Source organism: Scyliorhinus canicula, chromosome 1, assembly GCF_902713615.1.
Source record: "Scyliorhinus canicula chromosome 1, sScyCan1.1, whole genome shotgun sequence".
Classification (NCBI taxonomy): domain Eukaryota; kingdom Metazoa; phylum Chordata; class Chondrichthyes; order Carcharhiniformes; family Scyliorhinidae; genus Scyliorhinus; species Scyliorhinus canicula.
In genome coordinates, this window is record NC_052146.1 from 228,437,948 (window position 1) to 228,450,827 (window position 12,880).

The 12,880-nt window shown below is 44.5% G+C and overlaps 1 protein-coding gene across 1 annotated transcript in view; it reads left to right on the forward strand.

Annotated features, from left to right (window-relative positions):
• The first annotated feature begins 300 nt into the window (after window positions 1–300).
• LOC119972310 (protein transport protein Sec23B) overlaps window positions 301–12,880 on the forward strand; it is a 75,641-nt gene continuing 63,061 nt past the window's right edge. Inside the window, exons 1-3 of the mRNA XM_038808811.1 lie at window positions 301–446; window positions 6,658–6,893; window positions 8,713–8,770. Coding sequence (XP_038664739.1) covers window positions 6,673–6,893; window positions 8,713–8,770 — 279 coding nt within the window. The 5' untranslated portion in view covers window positions 301–446; window positions 6,658–6,672. The remainder of the gene's footprint in view (window positions 447–6,657; window positions 6,894–8,712; window positions 8,771–12,880) is intronic.

Genomic DNA, 12,880 nt, shown 5'->3' on the forward strand with positions numbered 1-12,880 from the left:
GCCCGAAAACTCAGGTGGCAGAAAAACGTAAAGTGATTCATTTTGGTAGGAAGAACACAGAGAGACACTATAAAATAAAGGGTACAACTGTAAAGTATCTTGTCCTGTTTGCAGCAGGTACATCAGGGGGGGGGGGGGGCAGATTGAACTTTGCAGCCGCATATGTAGCCACCGCCGGGAATTCGGCTGAACACCCCAGATGATGAACGCGATCGTCTTCGCCTGGAAGGATGTAAATGTACTTAGAGACGCTCCCTGTTGTGACACTCCCCGCGGTTTTTATTTACAGACGCTCCCTGGAGCTTCAGTGACGTGGCACCGCCTGGTCCGTGCTGAGCTGTACTTCCTGTCAGTGACGTCAGGAGAGGAAGTGACGCGTGTGCTCGGGAGAGGATCCTGTCGGAGGGAGAGAGTCGTTGTCGGAATCGGGACCAGGGACTTCACAGGTACGTGAGCCGCTCACTCTCCGTGGCCCAGTTGAGCCCCGGTGTCACCTCTCCCCGCCGCCGGGTTGAGCCCTGGCCCCCAGTGGCTGGTTGCTTGGGACTGACCCCAGCAGTCTCAGTGCTCTGGCCGTTCAGATTGTGTGTAAGTCACTGGCTGGCCGTTCACAGGCGATCCCGGTCTGATGTGTAGTGAATGTGAAGGAGAGCGGGGCTGGTTGTCAATAATTTGGATCCATTGCCCCCCTTTTTTCCTAAGGAACGTGATACCGAGTGAAAAGCCGAGATGAGTGAAGTTGTTTGGGGATAAGGGGTGGGAATGGGATTGTCTTGTGGCAGATGACTGGGCTTCAGGCTTGTTGGTCGCTTCCTATTGGAGAATTCCTATCAAAGTAGTAAACTGGGTGATGGATCCCGTCGCTCTCCAAACAAAAATGAATTCCCCTTCATTTCTTGTTCCTCACACCAGCCGTAGTGCATTGTCCACAGCCGTTGATTCATTGCTAAGAGTCATCTCCAATTAATGACAACAATTTATATTCTGCTTTAAGCATAGGAAAATATCACAAGGTGAGTCACAGTTGTATTCCCTTTCAATTTATATCAATGATGATGGCATGGTAATTAAATTTGAGATGACACAGATGGGTAGGAAAATATGTTGTGAACAGGACGTAGGGAGGTTACAGGTGGATATAGATGGTTAAGTGAGTGGGCAAAAGTCTGGCAGATGGAGCATAATTTGGGAAAATGTGAAGTTGTCATTTTGGCAGGAAGAATAAAAAAGCAGAGAATTACATAAATGGAGAATAACTGCAGAATTCCAAGATGAGGAAGGATCTAGCTGTTCGAGTATATGAGTCACAAAACAACATAATAGGTTATTGGAATGTCATCCTATTTTGTAAGAGGAACGGAATATAAAAGTAAGGATGTTATGCTTAAGATATACAGGGCATTGATGAGACCACATTTCGAATACTGTGTGAAGTTTTGCTCTCCTTATTTAAAGAAGGATGCAAATGAGTTAGAGGAGGCTTACTAGATTGATATCTGGAATGAGTGGCATGGTGGCACAGATTAGCACTGTTGCCTTACAGCGCAAGGGATCATGGGTGACTTCCCCCCATGGTTTTGTGAAGGGTAGGTCATGCCTCACAAACCTTATCGAGTTCTTTGAGAAGGTGACTGAACAGGTAGACGAGGGTAGAGCAGTTGATGTGGTGTATATGGATTTCAGTAAAGCGTTTGATAAGGTTCCCCACGGTCGGCTATTGCAGAAAATACGGAGGCTGGGGATTGAGGGTGATTTAGAGATGTGGATCAGAAATTGGCTAGTTGAAAGAAGACAGAGAGTGGTAGTTGATGGGAAATGTTCAGAATGGAGTTCAGTTACGAGTGGCGCACCACAAGGATCTGTTCTGGGGGCGTTGCTGTTTGTCATTTTTATAAATGACCTAGAGGAGGGCGCAGAAGGATGGGTGAGTAAATTTGCAGACGACACTAAAGTCGGTGGAGTTGTAGACAGTGCGGAAGGATGTTGCAGGTTACAGAGGGACATAGATAAGCTGCAGAGCTGGGCTGAGAGGTGGCAAATGGAGTTTAATGTGGAGAAGTGTGAGGTGATTCACCTTGGAAAGAATAACAGGAATGCGGAATATTTGGCTAATGGTAAAATTCTTGGTAGTGTGGATGAGCAGAGGGATCTCGGTGTCCATGTACATAGATCCCTGAAAGTTGCCACCCAGGTTGATAGGGTTGTGAAGAAGGCCTATGGTGTGTTGGCCTTTATTGGTAGAGGGCTTGAGTTCCGGAGCCATGAGGTCATGTTGCAGTTGTACAAAACTCTAGTACGGCCGCATTTGGAGTATTGCGTACAGTTCTGGTCGCCTCATTATAGGAAGGACGTGGAAGCTTTGGAACGGGTGCAGAGGAGATTTACCAGGATGTTGCCTGGTATGGAGGGAAAATCTTATGAGGAAAGGCTGATTGTCTTGAGGTTGTTTTCGTTAGAGAGAAGAAGGTTAAGAGGTGACTTAATAGAGGCATACAAAATGATCAGAGGGTTAGATAGGGTGGACAGCGAGAGCCTTCTCCCACGGATGGGGGTGGCTAGCACGAGGGGACATAGCCTTAAATTGAGGGGTAATAGATATAGGACAGAGGTCAGAGGTGGGTTTTTTACGCAAAGAGTGGTGAGGCCGTGGAATGCCCTACCTGCAACAGTAGTGAACTCGCCAACATTGAGGGCATTTAAAAGTTTATTGGATAAGCATATGGATGATAAGGGCATAGTGTAGGTTAGATGGCCTTTAGTTTTTTTCCATGTCGGTGCAACATCGAGGGCCGAAGGGCCTGTACTGCGCTGTATCGTTCTATGTTCTATGTGTGGGTGGGTTTCCTCTGGGTGCTCTGGTTTCCTCCCACAGTCCAAAGATGAGCAGGTTAGGTCGATTAGCCATGCTAAACTGCTCCTTGGTATCCAGGGATGTACAGGTTGGGTTCGGGGGATAAGGCTGGTTGGGTGGGGGAGTGGGCCTAGGTGGGGTGCTCTTTGAGAGGGTCAGTGCATACTTGATGGGCGAAATGGCCTCCTGCACTGTAGAGATTCTGTGATGTCTTATTAGGGTAGGTTGGACATCTTTCTACTGGAGTTTAGAAGGATGAGGGGTGATTTGATTTAAGTACATAAGATCCTGACCAGTCTTAACACGGTGGATACAGAACTGATGCTTCGTCTCGTGGGGGCACTGTTTTAAAATTAGAGTTCACTCATTTAGGAGAGAGATGAGAATTTGTTTTCTCTGCGGCTTGTGCGATTTTAGAGCTCTCTGTCTCAGAAGGTGGTGGAGACAGTGTCATTGAATATCTGATGGCAGAGGTAGATAGATTCTTGTTAGGCAAAGGAATCAAAGGTTACGGGCGTAAATGGGAATGTGGAATTTGAAACTCAAACAGGTTAGTCTTATGGAAATGGTGAGGCAGGCTCAAGGGGCCGATGTGGCCCACTCCTGCTCCTAATTCATATGTTCATATGGTGTGTCTGCGATTAGTTTGACAGAGTACTATGTTATAGACTTGTGACCAAAATGTAAAGCCTATGAGAATAAAGGACAGTTGCATCACAGTACAAAAGGAACAGAAAGCCAAGAGTAGTGGTGAATGGTTGTTTTTCAGACTGGAGGCAATCTACAGTGGGATTCCAGGAGCTGACATTAGGGTCAGTGCTGTTTTTGATAAATGATCTGACATAGTTACACGGGGTCTAATTTCCAAATTTGCAGATGACATGAAACTCAAATATAATAACGAAGTGGATAGAAGCAGACTTCAGCCAGGCATACACTGCGGACCATGGCAGGTTAAATTCAATGTGGAAAATATAAAGTGACATATCTTGTTGTGAGAATTGATGAATGTCAATATAAACTAAATGGTACAAATTTAAAGGAGCTGCAGGAACAGAGGGACAAAAATCTTTGACAGTGGCAGGACAAATTGAGAAGGCTGTTTTTATTATCATATGGACTTTGTGACAACAAGGAAGTTATGCTAAACCTTAGAAAATACTGGTTAGGTCTCAGCTGCAATATTGTGTACAGTTCTTGGAACTGCACCTTAGAAAGAAAGTACAAGTCTTAGAGAAAGTGCAAATAGATTTGCTGCAATAGTCATAGAGCTGACAGATTTCAGTTATGGGGTGAGACTGGTCACACTGGGGCTTTTCTCCTTGGGGCAGAAAAAAACTAAGAGGAGATTTGATAAAGATGTTCAGAATCGTGAATGATTTTGATACACTAAAGAGTCGGCAGAAGGATATGGATTGACAAGAAAAAACTAGAGACCACCCGAGGAAGCATGTTTTGCACAGTAAGTCACTGTGGCCTGGAAAGCCGGAAAAAGGTGGTGGAAGCAGATTCATTGGTAACATTCAGAAGAAAATTGGATGAATATTTTTAGGCAGAATCTTCACAGGGAAATTGGGAAAGGACAGTGCACAAGTGTGGTCTAAATAAGGCTCTATATTGTTTTAAAATTACCTCCCCGCTTTTATATTCTACTACTCTTGAAATAAAACACAGTTTATTTGCACTTATGGCCTCATCAACTTTGTGAAGCAGGCTCAAAGGGCCGAAAGGCCTACTCCTATTCTTCATTTCTATGTTTCTAACTGGTGCAACAACGTACATCACCCTGGAATGTGGCGACTAGGAGCTTTTCACAGTAACTTAATTGAAGCCTACTTGTGACAATAAGCAGTTTTCATTCATTTTTCATGATAACCAGTTATTCATTTCATTTAAGGGGAGGTTTCATTTCATTTAAGGGGTGGAGATTGTATAGTAGTATTGTCACTGGACTGATATTCCAGTCTGACTTGGTCCCACTCATGGAATGACTCGGCCCCCACCATCATCATCCCACCCAGCAACGGTGGTGGCACGTTTGGGAGGGAGTTTCCCTGGGAGTCCTCGGTATCAATTCTGGACCCTGTGAAGTCTCACAGAATCAAACCTCCTGTTGATTATGATATACCACGCCCTCCCCACTCCAAGCTGATAAATCTCCTCCATGCCGAACATCACTTGGAGGAAGCACTGAGGGTGTCATGGGTGCATAATGTACTCTGGGTAAGGTACATCATTGCACAGCAACAAAAATGACTCGGGAGCAGCAGTACAGACCGAGCTGGGCGAGTCCCAAAGGACATAGCTGCTGGAATGGGACTGTGGCAGCTGGTAAGGGACCTACTTGACCTCATCCTCACCAACCTGCCTGTAGCCCTCTATTCCCTTGTTCTTAATTGAGGCGTCGATCCTGTCCTTGAGCGCACCAATGTTTCCTGCTTCACGTGACATATGCATTTGTCCATGGCAGTATCATGACCACCACAGAGTCCACGTGAGGCAAAGTTTCACTTTCACATTGAGGATATCCTTAGTTGTGTTGTGTGACCGTGTTAAATGGGGTAGATTTTGAACAGATCTAGCACCTCCAGATGCGCATTGGGACCCCATAAGGAACTGGTTTGTATAATCTGTAACCTCAGAATAGGGGGGGCGGAGAAAGAACAGAGCTGCCCAGAGACAGGTGACGGGGAGCTCAAAGTTTCTGTCATGCTTCTGTACACTTAATATACTTCTTATACAGATCGACTTACGATATTGTGTGTTAGTAAAATTTACAGTAAATGTGACAATCACAATATTATGCTCAATATCAAATAATACAGTACTATTTGCTGTCCAGATGCTGAACTTTTGAACTTCGAACTGTGAATTGTATAATGTTGGAATTCAGCCAATCCAGTCCCACACCATTTGAATTGAATGGATTGATTTAATTTTTCTGTTCTGAGGCAGTCAGACCTTGCTTTTACAAATGCAGCAAATGTTGTGCTATGACCCAGCTTCTTGAATAACTAACTTAGTATGTATGTATTGTGGAATTTCATTGTTTCAAAATATTTTTGTTTAATGTAAAGATCACAATGACAAGCTTGTCAAAAATTGAAGAAATTCCTCAAGACGTTTTAAAATTACTGTGTATCCTACTCAAGCCTCATACTGTATGTGTGAATTGAGAAAGATATAAGGCAGTAATATTAAAAAAAAACTGCAAGGGGTGGAGTGTGAATGAAGGAGACTGGCATCTTGCCTGGCAACTGGAGTGCTGGTGAAAGCCTCATGTTGCCCCATTTAGGGAAGGTCACCCGTACTAAGTGCCATTCAAGCAGGTAACTGGGCAGCAGCGGATCTTTCATGGTTTAAGAACCCTATTTCAGAATGCTTGCCCACCAAGATCTGCCAACCAATCAGAGGCCAGCAACTCGATTGAACAGAGACCCACCAGGAAGCGATAGCTGCTGCTGGTATGACACCCACCCGAGGCCTAGAAATGTCGCTGGATCCAAGGCCCCCAGTGTTGGCAGCAAAAGGCAGGGAGTAGCTCACTGCAGCCAACCCCCCCCATATAATATATTTAAATATGAAAATGTAACTGACGACTTGAATCATGCAAACTTGATATTTACAATGTATATGTGATGCATTCAAAGGAACTCATTGTGCTTAAATTTTCTCTGAAAATGGCGAATATGCAGGATTGCAGGGAATGGCACAAAGTGAATGGCTCATTTGGAGTGCCAGCGCCGAGACAACACATTAAATGGCCTCCTCCTGTACTGTAACAATTCTGTGATTTTTTTTTCTAGAATACCTCGGTGGTCATGGCAACATATCAGGAATTCATTCAACAGAATGAAGAGCGCGATGGTGTTCGGTTCAGCTGGAATGTGTGGCCATCTAGTCGACTCGAGGCTACACGCATGGTGGTTCCTTTGGCTTGTCTCTTTACTCCTTTAAAAGAACGCCCAGATCTTCCACCAATACAGTATGAACCTGTACTGTGCAGCAGGGCTACCTGCAGGGCTGTCCTTAACCCTCTGTGGTACTGTATCTCACCGTTGGTATTTTGTTTCAAAATATAAGAACTGATTAATTTTGAAATCCTTTTAGTTCTTTGTATGTTATGGCCTGTGACACCTGGACAGGTGTCATAACTAGGGAGTGCCCCAAAGGTGCACTGGGGACACACCCCAGCTCCCTGGAAGCTTGAGGTTTCAAGGTAAGTATTGCACGGCAGTTGCCTGGGAAGTTCATGCTTCTGTTGGCAATTGCCCTGCAATCAGGATTATGCAAAAGTATAATTTTAAATTGCAAACTTCAGATAGTTCTGACTGTCTTACCAGCATAGTTACCCAGGAAAAGTTAGAAGAATTAACACTACTTCTTGCTCCCAGGTAACTATAGTACAGTATAATTACCCAGGAAAAGTTAGAAGAATTAACACTACTTCTTGCTCCCAGGTAACTATAGTACTGCCTCCACCCACCCTGACCAAACCCCAGTCCCAATCCTGCAGTAACCCCTCTCACACCCACCCTGCAACTGACGACCCGACTCCCACCATGAAAGGGTTACATCTGAACTCCTTTGATTAGATTACAGCCCTTTGACCAGAATTTCCATTTAATCTAATCATATATTTCTGTATTTTATTTTCTCCTTTGCTTGTGCATTAGCATGTTCTGAATTGTCCCTCAAACAGCGCCCCCAACGGGAACACAAACCATACACAATTCAGTCCCAGCGTCAACACTTAGTCTCCCAAATGGAGAATTTTGCCCTTGTTTGGACTTAATACAGTGAATAAGAATAGCTGGAAATATTTTAACTTTTGTTTTGAAATGCAGTGAAAATATAACTTTTACGGAGTATTAATAGTGATTAAATTACTCATTTACTCCTGATATTACTGTCTTTACGTAAGGTAGCTAAGTGGAGATAGCGACCCAGAATGTTTTGACTTCACTTATATAGTGCCAATATAGTAGCCTTACTCTGATGCCTGCTGCTTTATAAATCTGAAGATTACTTTTGGAGTATAATATCGTCAGCTGTTTGTCTTGTGCTTACTGTAAAAGCATCAGGTAGAAAGAACGCAAGCTAGAAACCTCATTCATAATGAGGAGAAGTGGTATATCTTTTTCTTTTATAAATTTAGAGTACCCAATTCTTTTTTTCCAATTAAGGGGCAATTTAACATGGCCAATTAACCTACCCTGCACATCTTGGGTTGTGGGGTGGAACCCACGCAAACACGGGGCGAATGTGCAAACTCCATACGGACAGTGACCCAGAGCCGGGACCTCGCCGCCGTGAGGCAGCAATGCTAACCACTGCGCCATCGTGCTGCCTGCTAAGTGGTATATCTCATTAGAGCACCAATATGGTGGAAAATGACGGGAATGATCCACAAATTCGATGTGTCACTCCAATCAATCCCAAATTTTGGCGGAGATGCTGAATGTAGACTAGGTGCTGTCCTTGAAGTGCGGGTGAAAATTTTGAGTGTTTTTCTTTACAGATGTTTGGTGACTGATCACCCTAGACTTGGTTGGCAAGGGAAAGACTAAACATGTTAGAATATTCGGGTTATTTTAAATTATATCATTGAGCAAAATCAACCTCCATGTGGCATAGTATGGAGTACTTTATCAGACCTGTAGAATGCACAATGGTAATCCTCACCCGACCATGAGTTTTGTATGTAGATAGAACTAAATGACAAAAGATAATGCTACCCATTTTAGGAATGTTGAAAATAAATAAAATGCGTAATGTATGTCAACATAATGAAAACAAATCAAGTTGTTTCCCAGAAATAATGAAAGTTAAATATTGATTTTTGTCTTATTTTAAAACAGTCAAGTGGACTACAGAGCAAAACTATGGGCGTGCAATTTTTGTTTCCAGAGGAACCAGGTAAGGCATGAACTTTAACATTGTTTAATGAATCTTGTCATATGTGAGCTAATAAAAGGAAAAGTAAGAGTTGACTGAAAGGAAATGAAAAAAATTGAACTGTTCCACGCTTAACACACTGAATGCAGTGAATATTCCAAGGATGGGACGTTGTAGCAGAATTTTACAGACAAATTTCTAGATCAGTGGAAAAGTATTGGAATAACTCAGTTGAACACAATTAGAAGTGCAGAAAACTCCTGTTGCAAATTTCAAGGACTTTACCTGATGGAAGGTTATGTGCTACTTTGTCGGCTGTCTTTATGAATGAGAATGACTGTTTATGCCACATTTGCAAATTGTGGTATAAACCAATTGATCATTGATTTCAAAATGAATTTGGTTAGGCACATGAAGGAAATGAATAGGCACATGAAGGAAATAAATTTGCAGGGGTACAGGAACCAGAGCAGGGAAGTGAGACTGACTCTTGCTCTGCAGGGAGGACTCGATGGGCTGCATGGCCAATTCTTTGTCATAAAGCACTCTGAAACCAGTTAATGGATTAAAAAAAAAATATCATGGGTAGGGTCAGCCTGTGGTCAAAAGTACACCCAAGGTTCAAAAACGTATGCGTGCTATTTTACTCGGGATGAATACAACAAAGCGGTTGTTTATTTGTAACCAGTTATACCCTCTCTACTGCCATCTCATGGCTTTACACCTGCCTGTTCCAACATAAGATATCTCTCTTTAATACGTTGTTTCCAGTGTGCCCAGGACTCTTTCTTAGCACTTTTTTACTCTTCTGTGTTGGTGGTATCATCTGCAAGTTTACTTACTACCGACATTGTCGAATTATATTTAATACCTGATTGGTCATTTGGTGGGACAGAAATGGGCGGGCTTCTCTGTTGGCTGATGCCGAAATCGAGAAACACGATTGGTCGGAGAATCGGTTGCCCGAGTCTGCGGCACTAGCTGGGGACATCAGATGGACCCACTCCATCATCAGCCGGTCCTGCAACACAAGATGCATGATTAGACTGCGCACGTTTGGGGAGAGAGAGGGGGGGCGGGGGAGGGGAGAGAGAGAGAGAAAGAAAGAGAGAGAGGTGTGTACACACGTAGCATGGGAAACCGCAACCCGCTTGGGTCTCACCTCCTCGCATGTGGCCAATCTCCACCACTGTGACTTCCCGCTCCTCTGGGCTGCCGTCCAGGCCCCTCTACTTCTCCACGGTCAGCGGCCACAGCTCCGGCGGTTCCTGTCCAGTTTTCCACTGCTCCCAGCAGCCAGCAGCTATGGGAGGCCTTCTCCTGGGAGGGGGTGGGGGGCTTAGACAGTCCGATGCATGCAGCCCAGGGGATGGGTAGCTGGTGGCCTCAGTGGCCAGTGCACCCGGCCAGTATGGGTCGCGGCCTGTGGTGCAGGGTGGGGTTTGGACCCCCTCCAGGGCGGGAGGGGGGAAGCTTCAGGTTACGGGTGTGTGGGACAGGATTAATGTGAGGGGCACAGTGCTGCCTACTTACCCTGGCTGCCCTGAGGAGGTTGAGCAGTTTCTTCCGGCACTGCAGGCCAGTCTGGACGATTTTGCTTGTGCTGCTAACCACCTCTGCCACCTGTACCCTGGCATGGCAAACAGCGGAGGCTGGCAACCTCCTTCCAGGCTGGGGTACAGGGTGGTGCACCTCTCCTCCACCGCATCCAGGAGGGTCTCGAACTTGGCATCAGTAAATCTTGGTGCTTCTTTCCTCTCTGCTATCTTGTTGGCTGGGATCGTGTGTAGGGTAAGTGCAGTTTGTATGTGTGGCTGCAACTTGTCAGCTTCCTAAGTGTCAATCGCGGAACCAGCGAATCCCGCACCGAATCAATTGTATTCCATGTGGTGCCGGTGCCATCCCCTCAACATCACTGAATTGATCCAGGTTAGGCACCAATTTTGCTGTCGTGGAAGTCCACGAATCCTGCCCTGGCATCAACACCTAGTCTCGGGAATGGAGACTTCCACCGCTTGAGTATTGCTGAAAAAGGAGACCTGTAGAAGTTTTTTGTCTTGTACTCATCAGGACACTTCCTAACTACCAGTTTGAACAGTTTATACTGTGAGAGAAGGGTATGCTGGCTGGTTGGCAAGTCAACTCTGGGAAAGGTGTTGCCATGGAGAATGCGCCGATTGATGGTGAATCACAGATAGCTGCCGAGCATTGTTTAAAATTTAAACCAGGCAGCTTTATCCTGATTGGCCAAGGCATTGTCATATGAAATGAATCAGCAAATGACTGTCACATATTTTGTTAAGCTGAAACAAGTGCAGTTTGCCTGCATGTTCTCTCTGTCTGCAGGGCACAGTGTATTCATATATATATATATATATATATATATTTTCCGGTACATGCAAATGCAGCACACTGCAAGCCCGACTAAAAATTGGTTGTCAGTGTAATTCTTAGCACGCCTGAGGATTATTTAGAAAATGTCTAATCGCAGAATCACATCTAATGTTGGTTACTATGTTTTGAGTTCTGCAAGCACAGGCTTGTTAGGTATAGTCTGTACCTTGCCAATGCGAAAAACAGCAGGGACATGGTGTTTGATACGATCAACCAGTCCTGGGGACGTACGGCTACATACCTCCCATCACATTGTCACTGAAATTCATACACCACATTATTCATTGTGCGATAGGGAGAACATTTTCTTAGCTTGACAGCAGCATCCTGTTAGTGATGAATACTACTCATGTTGCTTCTGCGTAATAGCAGCATGAAACATCTGTTGCTCAAATTTTAAGATACCTTACCCTGCCAGGATAATCTGAGTTAGATGAGCATTTTTCAGGGGAAAATGTGATACCATGGGCCCGTTAATGAGTTTGTGTGATATTCTGCAAAAAATGATTTGATTAGGGTATCCATTATCCTAAGGATACATTGGATGCACCCTATTTCAGCATCAAGCTGAATGCTTTGGCCTTATTTACAAAGTTGCCAAAAGACTAATCCTATAGAATGTGGACCTGTAAGAATTCCAATGCATATATTGACCAGTAAATGAACCTCCTGGCAGATTTCCAAACTAGGACGCCAAGGACGAGGAGTTCATTTGACTGCTCCATTTCAAATGGGAGCTTGATGAACAAGCTGTTGCCCTTCTGAATAATTCATAGAATTTACAGTGCCATTTGGCCCATCGAGTCTGCACCTGTTCTTGGAAAGAGCACAAATCTCCATCCTATCCCCGAAAACCAGTGACCCCACTTAACCTTTTTTGGACACTTAAGGGCAATTTAGCATGGCCAATCCACCTAACCTGCACATCTTTGGACTGTGGGAGGAAACCGGAGCACCCGGAGGAAACATACGCAGACATGGGGAGAATGTGCAGACTCCGCATAGACACTGACCAAAGCCAAAAATTAAACCTAGGACCCTGGAGATGTGAAACAACAGTGCTAACCACTGTGCTACCGTACCACACTAATCGGTAGCAAGCTCCTCCTAGTCCATTAATGTCAATGCTGCCGCGCTTCAAGGAGAGCTTCAGAATGTCTTTGAAGGACTTTCTTCATCCTTCCCAGGAGCATTGCCTATTTGAGAGATGAGAAAACTGGATCTGATGGGGAAGATGGTTTCTGACAACCGTGTCCGGACGACCAGAGTTTGTTGTTGGGACTTCATAGAATTTACAGTGCAGAAGGAGGCCGTATACATTGTTGCTCGTTTTACTGGAGTGTGATTAACACGCCTCCGTTTAAAGGCCGTGTGCTTAACACTGCTATGGCTCTGTATATGTAATTATGCTCGGAGTCGCCAGGTGCTGTATTTAGACACCGTCACAAGTATATCAAGGTCAGGTTCAAAGTAATAAATCTGTACACCGATTAGTAAGTCCAAACGATTGGTGTTTATTATAACAAATATAATAAATACACATGCATACGCTAAAGAGACTAACTTACTTCTAATACTAAACAACTAAATACTTATCTAGACAGGAACAGGCAAGGCCAGGGAACAAGGCCTTCGTCCCGTTCTTGGTCTGCAACTCTCTGTATCGTAAAGTTGTCAAGATCTAGCAAGGTCTGGATCACGTAGCGATCGTTGTATTGGCACTTACAGTTCGATGGC